General features: G+C 45.1%; 1 protein-coding gene across 1 annotated transcript; it reads right to left on the bottom strand.

The window, feature by feature from the left end:
- Positions 1-2,115: 2,115 nt before the first annotated feature.
- kpnb3 (karyopherin (importin) beta 3) lies at positions 2,116-15,934 on the bottom strand. The gene is made up of 24 exons (XM_065023592.1): positions 15,765-15,934; positions 13,809-13,889; positions 12,318-12,510; positions 12,041-12,143; positions 11,774-11,870; positions 11,516-11,620; positions 11,068-11,311; positions 10,507-10,594; positions 9,849-9,955; positions 9,557-9,681; positions 9,172-9,261; positions 8,800-8,973; positions 8,154-8,372; positions 7,897-7,980; positions 6,807-6,939; positions 6,479-6,600; positions 6,130-6,226; positions 5,816-5,988; positions 5,517-5,684; positions 5,092-5,214; positions 4,610-4,829; positions 4,025-4,253; positions 3,652-3,793; positions 2,116-3,446 (listed from the first exon to the last, which is right to left on the bottom strand). Exons 1-24 carry the CDS (start codon positions 15,840-15,842, stop codon positions 3,360-3,362), a joined length of 3,282 nt encoding a protein of 1,093 aa, XP_064879664.1. The 5' UTR covers positions 15,843-15,934; the 3' UTR covers positions 2,116-3,359.
- Between the last annotated feature and the right edge of the window lie 627 nt (positions 15,935-16,561).

The following is a 16,561-nucleotide window of genomic DNA, read 5'->3' as shown; positions in this document are numbered from 1 at the left end:
CCTGAAACTGTGGGATTATTTTCTGTTGACTGTATTGCAGTTGTGGTTTGAAGACACATATTTGGTAAACAGCTGATGGATGGGGCTGGAGAAAGGTGACCACTCTCACATTCATAGACGTGGTTATGAATGCATGGAACGACCATCCATCCATGACATCAACATGATAGTTTTAGCCATGTTTTACGGCTATAGTAATAGTGTTAGTTCACAATTACACATTTAAAAACAATGGAGTAAAACAAGCTTATATCTGGGGTTCTGATGGGGTACGGCAGTTGAACTAAACTCATAGTGCAATAAGTTAGTCTTTTGAATTATATATACAGCCATTAATTCTTAAGTTCAGAAATTAACATACTAATTACAGATTTCCCATTTAGTATAAGGTAAAGTACATAATAGTAGCTCGAACAAGCAAGATTTAAATTTGTTTGGTTGCCTCAATTGCTTAAAAATTTGTCCTCTAGTCCCCTTCACTGGAAAAGCCTTGACAGGTGAAAACAATGTGGTGGAAGCTCATTTTCACTCCATTGTCTCACGTCAGATAGCACAACGTCCGTCTGCACTACTGGCTCTCGCGGTAGAATTATTTTCAAATACAGATCATGATTCATGTTATTGTCCTGTCATTTAGGTTTAATGGTCCTGGAAACCTAGCAGTCATAGTTCTATTTTGTTCTATGCAACTTCCCTTATTCACTAGATATACTGAACAAAATATAAATGTAACATGTAAAGTGTTGGTCCCATGAAATAAAACTTAGCAGAAATGTTCCAGACTCACAAAAAGCTGATTTCGTGCACACATTTGTTTATATCCCTGTCATTGGGGATTTAGCTTTCGACAAGCTAATCCATCCACCTGACAATTGTGCCATACCAAGAAGCTGACTAAATAGCATGATTACACAGATGCACCTTGTGCCGGGCACAATAGCAAGACCATTCATTCAATTTTAATTCATAAATGTGCAGTTTTGTCACAATGTTAGAGCGTGAAATTGGCATTCTAACTGTAGGAATGTCCACCAGAGCATTGCCAATTAATTTAATGCTAATTTCTCTACCATAAGCCACCTCCAGCGCAGCAGAAGTGTAACCACGCCAGCCCAAGACTTCCATAACCGGCTTCTTCACCTGCAGATCGTCTGAGACCAGACACCCGATGAAACTGCGGGTTTGCACAACTGAAGAATCTCTCCACAATATTGTGCTCGTCGTCCTCATCATTGACCTGACTGCCGTTTAGTGTCGTAAATGTGTGCAAATGTTCCTCTTTGATGGCTACTCTGTTCAGGGTGAAGAGTGCCCCATGGAGGCTTTGGGGTTATATGGGCAGGTGTAACAGTATAACTTTAGACCGTCCCCTCACCCATACCCGGGCGCGAACCAGAGACCCTCTGCACACATCAATATCTGATACCCACGAAGCAACGTTACCCATCGCTCCACAAAAGCCAAGGCCCTTGCAGAGCAAGGGGAACCACTACTTCAAGGTCTCAGAGCAAGTGACGTCACCGATTAAAACACTATTTAGCGCGCACCACCGCCAACTAGCCAGCAGTTTCACATCCGTAAGCCACAGACAAATTTAAATGCATTTTACCAATGGTAATTTGAAAGGAAAAATATACTGTGATGAGGCCCATTGCCATCACCTAATGTTTCAGCATGATATCGCACTGCCCCATGTCTCAAGGATCTGGAAGCAATTCCTGGAAGCTGTGTCAGTTCTGCCATGGCATGCATTCTCAGACATATCACCCATTGAACATGTTTCAGATGCTCTGGATCGATGTGTACGACAGCATGTTCCAGTTCGCGCCAATAGCCAGAAACTTCACACAACCATTGAAGTGTGACAACATTCCACGCGAAGGAGCGGTGTCGTGCTGCATGAGACAAGTGGTCACACCAGATACGGACTGGTATTCTGATCCACGTACATAGATTTTAAAAAGGTATTGAGGTATTCTGATCCACGCACATACCTCAAAATACCTTTTGAAAATGTATCTGACTAGACGCATATCTATATTCCCAGTCATGTGAAATCCAGATTAGGGCCCAATTTATTTCAATTGCCTGATAGGAACTGAACTCTGTAAAATGTAACTGTTGCATGTGGTTTATTTTTTGTTCAGGGTAAAATCAACTTTCCTTATTTCATTAATGTATAATAAACCTACATTGCAGTGAAAGTGACAACCCATGCATTACGACGAATTCTGCCAATCTGAAATTTATTGTTAACATCCACCAAATATCTGCAGGGGTGCTAAAGGTTCTAAACCAAATGTTAGCAGAGGATGGATGCACACATTACGTCTATTCCATGCGTCTACATGTCTATAACCCAGCACATTGTGGCTAAGACACTTAATCCTAAACCAACTTCATTCAATTGGTGTAAACCTTCATGAAAAACAAACCTACATTTATACAGGGTTTCAGGGAAATGAAAATAACACCTATAAAGGTTTTGTTTTAAATCTCCTAGACAGACAATCATGATTTCCTCTCACTCATTTATTAAAGGAGAGCTTGAGTTAGCCACTGACACATGCTGTTAGTCTTGAGAATAGACAGATTCAGATCGGTGAGCCAACGGCACAGAGGCCATTTCCTCCAGGTGCCACCGTGCGGCTCCGTCAGAAAGAGAAACAAAAAAAGCCTAAACAAAAAAAACTAAATTCAGAGGCAGGAAGTGGTCACCCCATGACATGTACACACTCCCCTCTTCCATTCCCCAGTCCTCTAGTCAACACTCCTCATACAGCAGCTGGGTCCTACCAAGTCTGATACTTCTAGGAGTTTATTACAGCTGGGTAAACATGACATTTTCACATGGTTCCACAGCGCACAACTACACCAGTTAAACTTGTCGTGGAAAGGGTTAAGTCAATTTCATCAAAAGACCAGATGATTCTGAACAGTTTAACAGGCTGGAGAAGAAACTGAATTAATACTTGTGTTCATTTGTTTTCCCTTTGTGGATGTGAGGCCAACAACGCTCCAACCGTCAGGATTCAGGAAGAAGAGGGTATAGACCACTCCAGTGGGCGTTAACACATTAGTGACTTAAAGGGGAGGAGTCATCCTCTGGAGGGGGCAGGGTCTTATTGACAGTCCCTCAGACAAATCAACCTGGTCCCTACAGTTAGTCGAGTGCAGGGGAGACTGACTGGATAGGGAGGGGGGCAGCAGGAGGCTGCAGTGAAGTCCACACACGCTACAGATCAGAGATGGAAAAGGAGATGGGGAGGGAGGTGGTGATCTAGGAAGGAGGAGATCCAGGAGCTAGATGTTTAAACATGGTCTTGTTGTTTTCCAACAAAGGAAGGGGATAAGGCTTCTCAAGCAGTGTTGAGGAGGTCCTGGATGGCCTTCTGTTGAGTCTCATTCAGCATTGCGACACACTGGGTCCACAGTCCTCCAGAACCCTGGGGGGGGGGGACAAGAAGCTTTTAGATGAAGAAACTGCTGACTGACTACTAGACCTAGGACATGTCAATGTGGAACACTGACAAGGTGTTTCAAATGAACCTCGGTTTGGTTTACGCCAATATTCAGTATTCCTCAATGCTTGGCTCAAAAAGCAGAAGTTCCTAGATTGAACAAACTCCGGCAAGTAGAGCATTCCCTCACCTGTACTTGGCGGATGACATTTGCCAATCTCTTGCTGCATGCATCCTCACTCTTGACCGACTCGTTGGCGACCCCTTCAGCGATGATCTGGAATATCTTGGGAAGATTTGCATTGTCTGGTCCGAGGACAATAGGATTGTTGCTGTTGGAAGGAAAATACAAAGAGAACATCTATACCATAGACATATCATCTGCAACACTTGGGTCATGTTCATTAGGCGACCATGTAAAACGTCTAAAAAGCTAAGCAACAGAACACTAAATAAATGTCTTATTGGCCAAGTTGCATTAGACCACTCCCCGTTTGTCAGTTTCCAGCCATTGAGCCTAATGAACACAAACCAAATCAGTAATATTAAAGTCAGTCCCCCACCTTTCAATAAGGTCACAAAGGAAGTCAAAGGTGTGCACAGCTTCCTCCTTGTCTTCGTTGAGTGGCAGCCAGGAGAGCCAATGGGGAAGGATCTCGTTGACATTGGCACACTCAGGCCTGAATCTCATGACCTTGCCCACAGCTGAGATGCAGTTCTCTGTGGCGTTGACGTTCTCCTTGACCTTGGAGTCTGGAGACTGGATCACACCCAACAGCGTGGGCAGTGCCTCTGGAGAAGAGAGGATAACCAGAGTCAGGAGAGGGCAGAGACATAAATGTCATGGGATGCATGTCAACAGTGCAACAAGCAGGCCATCCATAGTGGGCTGTAGCCAAGTGAGCAAGTCTAAATCATGATTTGCCCACTGACTAGGTTCAATGTAATCCAGTTAGATACATATTCCTAGATAAATACAGAGGGCCTTCAGAAAGTAGTCAACTCCACTTATTCCCAAATTTTGTTGTGTAAAGAAAAGTGCAATCAACTTCAATCCCACCTTGTAACTAAAAGTGTAACAAGTTAAGGGGTGTGAATACTTTGAAGGCACTATCTGGATAGATCACATGATCCTGTGTGTCAGGTACCGGTGCAGAAGGGTCGGTAGTTCTCTCCTCCGTACTGAGCCATGACTCCTACGCCGTAGGCTGCAGCTTGTCTCACTTCGGGGCTGGTGTCACACAGTGACAGGGCCATGGCCCGCAGGAAGAGTTCCGCGTATTTAAAGGAAGAGGGGCTGCAGTGCTCAACCACGTCGTCAAAGATGCACAGACCCCACTGCCTGTCTGCCCACGGCCTGCTAGGACACTGGAGACAACAGCAAGAGGTCAAAGGTCAGCCCTGTAACAGCACCAAGCTTCTGTTGATTAAATCCTACATGTTTGGCACACCAATGTGACCCCACATACATGGACATGTTCCTTAGGCACCAAATAGAAGAAAACTGACAAACAGTGAAGACTAGAAATGCTAGTTTTCCACTAGGTTTTGTCACGGTGTGCCCTAATGAACATGACCACGGACCATGTTAATGTCTGTCCGTTGGAGTGAGTGATGGAACGATCCTCACCACGAGCTGTACGATGAGCTGTAGAAGCTGCTCAAACCACGGCAGCACTTGTTCCTTGTAGCTGCTGAACACAGAGTGCAAAATGTCTGACACTTTGGTCAGTATGTACACATCGTTTTCATCCTGCAGAGAACACAACAATCACATGGTAGGAAACACTGCCAGGGAAATGGGAACAGTTGGTTCATGAAGAAACGCATCATGCAAGACAAGGCTGAAATATGTGGATTCATTCTAGAGCTGAATAAACACTTAGAAAAAGCAGGTGTGAACACAAACACTGCTATTGGACAGTACAAACTTGACATGGCTCACATCAGTGCAGTCACTATTGCTGTAAACTTGAATATTTAACATCAGCCACATTACCTTGCATCTAACAAGTCATTAAAATGCCCAGAAGGTCCGTCGTGAGGAACGCTCACCTCGTCTTGTAAAGTTTCCTCCATGCCCTCGTCGTAGTCCTCATCCTGTCGTTTGGCCTGTCTCAACTCCTGGTTCTTAAAGTGTTCCTCCAGCTTCCCCTTCAGGATCCCTCCCAGCTCTTCAAAGTGCTCATTGTTCAGGCAGCCCTCTCCCATTAACTCAATACACTGGAGGGCAACCACAGTCAGCATCTCTCCACATCATAAATTAATTACAAAGTAAAATTCATTAGATTAATTTGTGTGGAAATGCTACAGACAATATAATCCGAGCATGTGGGATGGCGGGGGGGGGTTACCTTGGCAAACGAATGCATGATTTCTGATAGGACATCCGAGTCTGGCTCTGTGCCAATGGCCTTGATGAGGGCGTCGCACATGAAGTGCCACATCTGTGTGAGGTAGTCTGGGCCTCGTACCCGCGCACACTCCAGCAGCAGGGGCATGGACTCCGCTGCTGCCACCCGCACACGTACAGACAGGACAGTCAAGGACCAACCACAGTGGACGACAACAGTCCCATTCAGAGACCTGCCAGACAGCCCAGCCAACAACTGCCTTCAATAAACACATGACGTTCAACACGTAGTGAGCGCTCCCAATAAAAGGATATCATCGTGGAAGTAGAACTTTAGCAGAGGAACCATCAGCTTGACCACCTGTTCTGTGTACTCTACAAACCCTTCCTTCAACTCTTTGGCATAGCACACCTGGAGAACACAGAGACAGGCTTTTAGAAAGAAGACCTGCTGAGTTTATTCAAATACAAGACAGCTTATTCTTAGTCTTGGGAAGGAGACAGGGTTAGCCTGAAAGCAGAGTTTGGGTAATGTCCAGGATGAAAAAGGAAATTATCTCTAATCCCTAAACTTGAAATGACTCCAAATCTAAAGCAATACGGCAGCCATGTTTAAATGAAGTTCTATTGGTGTGTGAGCAGACTTCCCCTCGCCCAGTCTCACCAGCATCTGGCAGGCGGTGGCCTTCTCTTCCAGCCCGGCTGTCTTGATGCCAAAGCTCTGCTGGTCTCCCAGGTTCACAAACTCCCATCCGTCATCCTCTGACATGTTCTCCATGTCCTGGGCTGGGGAGGGAAGCCAGGAGAAAAGGCTTAGTTAGCCACAGGACACTACCCTTCACACAAGCATAGCAAGCCAGTTGAATTGCATTTCCATCAGGTTTTGACTTCAATAATTGAGATTCTATAGTGACTATGGGAACCCTGCAATGTTCTATAGGAGTCTGTGGATACCAAAATCAATCCCAACATCCAACCAGCGTAGAACTTACTGTCCAGGAGGGCCACCTCTGGCTTGATAGAGGCAGTCTTCATTAGGGGCCCCATGACCACAGGTAGGTACTGCTGGAACTCTTTCCCCAGGATCTTACACATCCTGGCCCAGGCTGAGATCATGTAGGAGATCTGAGGGAACAGACAACCAGGGGTTCGTTCAGTATGGAGAAAACTGTTTGAAATAACATTTTATTTGTCACATGCGTCAAATACAACAGGTGTAGACCTTATATAGAAGCCCTTAACCAACTAAACAGTTAACTTCTTGAGGGTCGGGGGCAATATTCAGGTGGTTGACATGCCCAGAAGCTGGGATATGCATATAATTGGTAGTATTGCATAAACTCTGAAGTTTAAAAACTGTTAAAATAATGTCTGAGTATAAGAGAACTGATATGGCAGCTGAAAAACCAAGGAGAATCCATACAGATTGTTTTGTTGGTGTCTGCCCATTCAAATGCTTGTTTATGGGAAAATCAAAGGGACACCTCCCAGATTGCAGTTCCTAGAGCTTCCACTAGATGTCTGTCTTTAGAGCTTCAGGCTTGTTTTTTGGAAAATGAGCTATAATTTGTAGTTTTTCTAGGTGGCTCTCATTTTGACTAGTATTGTGGTGCACACTTCGCCATTTATCTCTGGTAATTAACATACTATTCTCAGTCTTTAATTTGATTGTTTATTTACATATTAGGGTACCTGAGGATTGATTAGAAACGTTGTTTGACTTGGACGAAGTTTATTGGTAACTTTTGGGATTCCTTTGTATGGATTCGAACGAGGGAAACAGGTGAATTATTGAGTCAAGCGCACCAACTAAACTGACTTTTGGGGATTGAAGACAATATTTTCTAAATAAATTAAGAGTATAAAAAGTTAACAGGAACAATGGGGAGGCACTACCAGACCGTGTCCAATAACAGATTTGCGATTTCAGTTGCAAAACGTTTCACTACAGTGTTCTCTACATAACTCAGCAGTTCAGTTCCCAAAACAATGCAGATAGAAATGCAACAATTAGAGCAGACAACAGTCCCCCGTTCTGATGGATAATCATATCCATTCAAGACAACACATCTGTAAACATACCTGTGGGTCATCATCCTCCAGGTCATTGAAGTCGGTCTGGGTCTTTAGCAGCAGCTGCATCACAGCTGACGCATCAGGCATGAACTGAGACAGAAGGGCAATCAGTCAACGTTTCACCAAACATAAACACAAAATGGATGGAGAAGAAATAACACTTAAAGTACAGGCATTGAGCATGTATGCAATTCTTTGTGTGTGACAAATCCTCTTGCATAAGAAACATGTACAGAACACCTGGTAGACAAAGCAGTGTGTACCTTGTCCTTGCCGACAGCCAGGCCGATGAGGCTGATACACTCGATGGTCTTCCCTCGGAGCAGCCTCAGCTCCTTCTGCACAGCGTTCTCCACAATATGTTTGAGGGAGGGCATGAACAGGTCGTAGTAGGGAACAAACTTCTCCTCGGCCGTGTCCGCCACAGACGCTATGGACGTCACCACCTGCTCCAGAACCAGCTTGGTACCCTTCTGGATCAGCTGGGACGGTGGACAGAGGGCTTCATTAGCTTAAAGCATCCACAAGTTAACATGGTCATTGATCATGACCTACCAAGGCCCATTAACAAAGACGTACGTCTGATAAGGGTTTGTGCTGCAAAACAGATTAGACGGATAATGTTTGAAATCAACAAAGATTGGCATTTTTTTTCCCTAAACAGATTGGTAACTCAAAGCTGAAACGCCTTCGATGACATCAAATAAATAGATTGTAAATGTAGTCTGACATTAAGTAACAGATTCCTACAGCGAGAGAAACCCGTGGTGGAGAACAGACCTTTAATCTCCCAAAAGGTCTTACTGCTAAACCATAGAGGACTGTCGCAGAGAAATACCTTGTGGGTTGAAATGTTTTTAATACACACACTAAGACAGAAAAACAGCACACATTGACAGACAGACATACCTCCTGTAGTTTGGCCACCATGATGACATGTAGGTGCTGGACCAAGCTGTCCAGATAGGGGATCAAGAGGGACTTGGGACAGTCCTCAGTGAAGTTGATGAGGGCCGCGGCAGCGTGGGCCTGGACACGGGGGTTGGTCTGGTCCTCCATGGTCTGCAGTAGGGCAGAGATCACCTGGTGGGAGAGGGCACAGGGTCAAAGGTCAGCTGACATGAATATAAATTTGCATCAGTGATGAGTTTGATAAGCTGTGCAGGCCTAAGACCCTGTTTGACATGGGCACTTTCTTTACAAGAGGTGGTAAAACTGCCAATGGAAAACAATGTGTCCTCAAAATCCAGTTCAACAAGTCATGTGGAAAAATCATTATACCTTATCGTGGAATTTCTTTTGGAAGGTGGGGGCGAAATCGGTGGCCATCTGTCCGATGGCGTTGCATGCAGCATAACGGACTCTGGGGTGCTGGAAACAGAGACAAAGGGTCAACAACAAATCACATCAGGGAGAAACCACAACTTCAACGCCAAACAGATTACACTGAATTAAAAAGTACAACTGCTGATGTAAAAGGTCTTTACAGACTGTAGCCCAGTTGGTACAGCAGGGGTTTTCCTGCAACGCCATGATAGTGGGTTTGATTCCTGCGACCACCCATACTTAAGTTACGCACGCATGACTAAGTCGCTTTGGATCAAAGCGTCTGCTAGATGGCACGTATATTATATATGAAGGCATTTGATTGGTTGAATAAACTCACAGGGTCCTGACAGAACAGTAGCAGGAAGCTGACGATCTCGTTGAGGATGGCCTCCATCTGTTGGTGGCAGCCCTCCCCGATGGCCGACAGCGCCATGAGGCCGGCGTGGCGGTACTTCCAGTCAGCTGACACACAAACATACAGTTACTGACGTGTTGCTAGGTAACATCACAGCTGGGTCATACCTGCCACCCTATGGTACATGATCCTCATGATCGAGACCATGTCCAAGAGAGTGGTTCTGGATATGACAGATGTAGTAGAAGTGTTTGAAACCAAAGATAAGACGTACGGTTCTGCAACATAGTCATGATGTGCTGTTTGATCATGGGCAGCACCATCTTTCCTCCCAGCCCACAGGCCATTCTGTCCAGAGCGCTCTCTCCTGCAACTGCATTGCTGTGAAACCCACGCAAAAATACAACAAGTTAACAACCCCCTACCTACATTACCACGGTCAGATTATGCCTTATATCAATCACCTTTGAACCTTTTGTACACGCTATAACCATTTTTGCTGGGGTAAATTCTTGCAGTGTGCTTCATCAGCAGTGCAGGAAATAGGCTGTACCAGTTGAATATTGTGTGCATGTGATGTAGCTGGCATAGAGATGGAATGAATAGAATAGAACAGGCTTGGAAACTAACCCTAGAAATTTGACTGGTAAACTTATGGTACATTCGCAATGGCTGCCTGGTATTGTGACGCAATCATTTTCATGTTATTATAGAATGTTTATTCAAATTACGCTAATTGATGTAGCTCATGCAATGGTATGCATTTGTTGCAATGTCAGTTGAGTTGAACCAAACCACAGCACAGATTGATGGTACACTTCCTGCTTAGCTCCTCTAAGAGTAGACTTGCACTGGCCACAAGACCACCCATCATTGACTTGAATGGGGATGGCCGTTCTATTCATTACATTTCTGTAGTAGCTAAGCTGTACCTGTCAAAGTCATCGTCCTCCAGCTCATCAGCCATAGACCACTCCTCATCCTCCTCCAGATCCACCATCATAGCCAGCATCTGGGGAACTGCACAGACAACCACCACACCAATACATCACTGACTTTACTGTGACCACTGAGGACAAACAATGGTGAACACTTAGTCAACAGCAAACTACAAATACTTTCCGACGTTTGGACTAAACAACCCAATAGCGACAAACTAAATGCTAGCTTCTGCTGCTGAAATAACCCTCAAATGAGAAACTGTTCAAACAGCTATTCAGTTGCATTTTTAGCCTGCAGTCAAAAGGAGTCAGACTGAAATAGCACTTTGAAGTGCTACAGCACACGGCAGTGAGTTGATTTAGACACTTCCCAGAACATTTCCTTTAGCTGCACCCAGTTTACCTCTGAAGAGAACAGACTGGCTGCATCTCCACTGGCATGAGAGAAGATGTACTTCCTGCCATCCCTTACAAAAATACATCTGAGTGAATCAGTACACCTCAGACAGCAGACTGGGGTGATGAGACGGGGGCGGTTTGACCATCACTCACCGCTGGATGCAACGATGGCGGTGTGTTTCCTCAGCATAGCGGCGGCAGTCTCGGACAGCGTGACGATAACCTCCAGGGCCAGCTGCCTCTGCATGTTGGTCAGGGTGGTGTCAGCACACAGCTTCAGGCTGAGCTGCAGGGTGGCCTCCAGGTTGGGGCGCAGGTACTTGGGGGCTGTGTCAGCGATCTCAACCAGAGACTTCAGCACAGAGTCATCTCCCTGGTAACACGACTCATTCACCGCCTTACCAGAGACCGAGAGGGATTGTTAAAACCAGCAGAACGGGCAAAGCTACATTACAATAAAAGAGCACCTCACATCTAGAGATTCATCTGAGAAGGATTCATTATTAAAACCGCTAACAGACAACATGTAAGGGTACATCTGTGATTTGACTGGAAGAAGCCAATTTCCCCGGAGCAGACGGTGGGGGGGGCGCTGTCTCACCTGCAAGATGCCTGGCAGCAGGTCAGAGAAGTGCTTCAGCAGGGCAGTGTTGCCCTCGTTGGACAAGACGAAGGAGGCTGCAGCGCGGGCAGCTAGGGTACGGATCTACAGGGGGGAATAAGGGAGACGATAGTTTATACAAGACTTGAGTTATCCTTCCAGGAGCTGGAGTGACTTTGAAAGCTGAAAACATGCCTGCAGAGTTAGGAGTTTCTATTCAAATGGAGGTGTGGAGTGTTACCCCTGCATGACACTCACCTGCGGGTTCTCCTGGTCCTGCATACACTGGACCAGCATCCTCTTGATCACCTCCATGTAGTGCTGCTGCTGGTTGCCAAATATACCTGGGAAGTTCCTACAGAGAAAGACCAGAGCATAGTGGGAGTTATGACAAAGACTGCATATGCTAAACTTAGGCTATACTCACGTCATCGTACAAGAACACAGATCAACAAGTAGTCATTAATACTTTGTTTTCAGAATAAATCATGAAGTCTTGGGGGGGTATTGGGTTGGGTTTCTCACCAGAATATATGCAGGGCGGCCTCTCTCAGGCCAACGCTGTCAGAGTTGACCGAGTCAAACAGGAACTTGAGCAGCTCTGGCCACTGGTTGTTTCCATCATCATCTAGAGGAACCATGTAAAGACAAGAGAATGTAGTATACCAGACTGAGCTGAAGGAGCCTGTCCATATCACTCCACAAGGGGACACAGCCAAAGTGTTTCACAGTCAAAACAACCACGGTTATGCATGGACCAAGAGGTCAACTGCAGATCCCCCTCAGCTGTCCCCTAACCAACCTAGGAGGTTGCGGCAGAGCTCTGCAGCGATGTCGGCGACCTTCTTGCGAATGTTGGGCGAGGCCTCTGTCTGGATGCTGGTGACCAGCTCTGTCTTGATGGCTGTCTGCATGTCCACCGTCAGGCCGGGGTAGATCTCCTCGAAGGAGGACGACAGCAGCCGACGCAGCAGCACCGCCGCCATAGTCTTGACCTGGGGGGTGGGGAACACATTTCATGGTTACACCAGAGGTCAATGCCTCCATTTGATCAAAGTTTAACACGATTAAAGTCCACCGTTTCAGTCGGTCAAAAGTGTGCCATAAGTCTTCCATGGCAACCAGTCCTTAACCCTGACATGTAGATATCTGAAAGGGACAATTGGAAAAGCAAAACTTGTCTCAACATACATGACACCCCCCTGAGCAAAGCCTAGCTCTCTGAAACAAAGCAGAACAACTTGTCTCAACATACATGACACCCCCCTGAGCAAAGCCTAGCTCTCTGAAACAAAGCAGAACAACTTGTCTCAACATACATGACATCCCCCTGAGCAAAGCCTAGCTCTCTGAAACAAAGATCTAAACATGTCAAGTAGGCAGCAGAGGTCTGCTGTTCCCGGTCGAGTTCCCTGTCCTGCTCCCGTTTCACCGCTCTATAAATACTGTCACGCGAGAGAGGGGCATGGAGGGCCAGGCCGCCTAGCCCATCCAGTGCACTACTTTTAACCAGGGCCCATCTTCAAAAGTAGTGCGCAATATAGAGAATAGGGTGCCATTTGTGATGCCTAAAGAGCTAACAGATGCTGCTCAGCAATCACACCCTCATCTGAATAAATGTCAAGAGGACGACTCACTGACACGACCGTCACACTGGTCATGTTCCCCTGCTCAGATGCTGCATGCGTCGACCAATGGTTACGTGCCACATCGAATATGCTGTCAGACACCAGATTGCTATAACTTATGTGGGGTTATCCGAGGTAAAATACCTATCCAGGCGTTGTAAGATCTGGCATTTGTCAACATCCGAGCAGGGCAGCATGACCAAAGTGACATGACAATGGCCATGTATGAGTTACACTATTACTGTGCAGGTTGGTGAGCATAAAAACAGGGTATTTGAGCTGATGCAATGCAAAATGACTACTTCCAGAAGATGACATGACTACAGGATTCCTAGGATAGAATGGATGCTGCACGACAACGGTATTACACAATAAGAATTTGGCTGAAGTACTGTGACACCTTTGTCTTGTGACTACATTTCCTTCAAAGACTTGTTTACAAGAGCTCATTCTCCCCCTCAGAGACATTGTTCATATTTAAGAGTCAACCACAGGCAGCAGGTAACCTAGCAGTTGGGCCAGTAACCGAAAGGTTGCTGGAGCAAATCCCTGAGCCAACAGGGAGAAAAATCTGCCAATGTGCCCTTTAGCAAGGCACTTGACCCCAATTGCTCCTGTAAGTAGCTTTGGTTAAGAGTCTACTAAATTACTCAAATGTAACAAACCTCTTCTGCGCAGGCTGCATCTCGGATGGCCTGCAGCAAAAATGTGATCTTTGTCTGACCGGGGATGGTGTCATAAGCTTCCTGCAAAGAGAGAGAATGCGTCAGTTAGAGGAAGCATTAATGTGTTCTCCTGAAAGCCATTGCCCTGATAACAGGTGCGTGCGGGTCATAGATTGAAATTCAGGGTTATGAAAATCTCCCTTGGGGCAAAGTTAGACTAATAGGAGTTGTCATCTTAACTAGAAGCTACTCGTTAGTTTGTCTAATGCGGCAGCTGTCTGACATCTGGTTATTAACACTATGGCTGTTGCTGGATGCTGGTGACATTGGGGGCTAAATTGTGACTGCCACTGCACATTCTCTCTCCAACAATGTGGATGTATGCCCCAGGACACACACCCCACACCGCCTTTTCAAGATTCCTGCTAACTCAGTCACTGCTGCTAAAAAAAAATTAAAACGAATGGGGGAAACACTGAATTAGTTCTGGTTCATAGGTGGCATCCAATCTCTTAGTTTCTGCACCCGGAACCTTGACAGGGTCAGCAAATAAGAGCACATAAGCCCACCACAGGACAGTTTGGATTTATTTGTGCTATATATAGTGTTAGGTTAGTGAGTGTGACTACATCTAGCTCAGAGTATCTTCGCAGTAGATTACAATGCCCATAGCATTGACCAACGACATTTAAAATGGACTCATTGAATCTAAACTTGTTTTATTCTATCCCTGCTGTCCAGTAGGTTGGTAGATATAATCCTGATCTCCATGACGTTCTCTCTGTGTGACTAAAGGATTCCGATGAGCTTAACCATCGGCAGACACTCATTGTCTTTCATAAAGGAAAGTGCTGACCGCTAGTGGGGAATGAGTGCGATAAGATTCATGTGAAACTCAAAGCCATGATGAAGAGACCGTCCATAACAATGCGCTACGGATCCCAATCTCGGCTTGATCACGGATAAGTATGTCTAGTCAGTGTGAAAACAAGATAACGTTAGCTGCTAATCCTGGTAGCTAGTTTCAGAAACTGAGACCAGGCTATCCATAAAGATTACCAACTAGTGACACAGCAGACCAGGTAGATGTGTGGATTACACGCATGCTAATACAGGCGTGCTCATATGATCTGTATATTTACCAAGATAGCTTGCTATCGTGTTAGATACCGACCTAGTTGCGACACATCGCACCTGAAACAAGAAGCCCACAGGTTCGGACAGACTAAGCTCGTATACATGTAGATTATTTAGCGGACGTAACGACTGTAAAACGAACTAGTTTGTTAGCCATCTTATAACTAAAGTTACGCATCATCACACCAGCTGACATGACACAGAGAAGGGTGTAAGCGAGATAACAGTAGTTTGTAGCTTCGGACTCTAAATGTATTGCAACATAGCTGGCTAACTAGCTAACGTTAGCTACATTTCCGACCGGGGCCCTTGACAATTTTATGTTGTCGATTAAACGTTGCTTTAGATAGCGTTACTGAGGTCGATTTCTCAAGTCTTCGGGTGAGGAACCAAAATATTTAACTACCTAAAACATAGCTAGTTAAACTAGTAACGTTAGTAGCTACTGTAACCGAAGTGGTGATGTGCATATCAATGTGTGTCTCTAACTTGCTAACTAGCTAATTAACGTTAGCTGAGCACGACTGTAAATGAGCACGACTGTAGGGTTAGCCAACGTTAGTTATAGATAGAGAAGGGCCTTTTAAAATCGTTGACGAAGCCTTGATGACTTGCCTACTAACGAAGTTTCATGGATAAATGAATTGTGCCATTTCCACATGCTACATTTTTAGCCAACTAGTTAACGTTAGCTGCTAAGCCGTAGACTAGTCCACTTCGGCTTCACACGTGGGCTGGGCTAATCGCAAATTGGTTAACTCTAGCGAGTAGCCTCAGCGCGGTGCTTATCGACCTAGACAGTATATTTTGAGAGCTTACCTCGGACTGTTTCCTGATGTCGTTGTCAGGGCTCATCAGGTTGCCCAGCAAGATGTAGAACTGCTGCTGCTCCGCCATTGCAGTGAGATCCAGAAAACGCTCAGCCAAGAGAGACCGCGGAAAGGAAAGCCGGCAGACGTTGCGACCCCTTGCACCGGACACAAAACGTCCCAGGTTCTGATTGGCCTCTATTATCAACGCTACCCTTCGTAGATTGGTTAGATATATTGGGATAAACGTAGATGATAGGTGTTTGGTATATGTGTTCTTCTTATTGGACAGTGAAAATCCAACCACGAAGCGATTGGTGAATTTTCTCGGCACACCCGCCTGTAGAATTAAATGGGCGTTTCTCTCGTTATTTCGATGATGTCATTACAAAATATTACAAAAGCGCGGGAAATTAACACATTGTGGGAAAATAGCAGATATAAAGTATTTGAGCGCAGTGAACAGGGTTGCGGCTAGAGAGGATACAGTTTACGTGAAATTGACGACAAAAGTGGATGGTTCTTTTGCATTTTAGCCAGTGGTGGAAGATGTACGCAGTTTTCATTATTGAGTAAAATTAAAGATACCTTAATAGGAAATTACTCAAGTTAAAGTGATCACCCAGAAAAAAAGTCACCCAGAAAAAACTATTTGGTTTGAAATATACTTAAGTATCAAAAGTAAATGTAATTTCAGAAAATGTACTAAAGTATCAAAAGTAAAAGTGTAAATCATTTCAAATGTCTTATATTAAACAAATTAGTTGGCACAATTGTTCGTGTTTTTTTTAATTTACGGATAGCCAG

Source organism: Oncorhynchus nerka, linkage group LG2 (assembly GCF_034236695.1).
Source record: "Oncorhynchus nerka isolate Pitt River linkage group LG2, Oner_Uvic_2.0, whole genome shotgun sequence".
Classification (NCBI taxonomy): domain Eukaryota; kingdom Metazoa; phylum Chordata; class Actinopteri; order Salmoniformes; family Salmonidae; genus Oncorhynchus; species Oncorhynchus nerka.
This window is presented reverse-complemented; position numbering and strand designations above follow the sequence as displayed.

Coding starts and splice junctions, on each gene's coding strand:
- kpnb3 (XM_065023592.1), bottom strand. CDS start 15,842: ATGGCGGAGCAGCAGCAGTTCTACATCTTGCTGGGCAACCTGATGAGC. Junction 10,595..11,067: donor CGCCATCGTTGCATCCAGCG/GTGAGTGATGGT, acceptor TTGTCTGTGCAG/TTCCCCAGATGCTGGCTATG. Junction 6,227..6,478: donor CCACCGCCTGCCAGATGCTG/GTGAGACTGGGC, acceptor TGTGTTCTCCAG/GTGTGCTATGCCAAAGAGTT.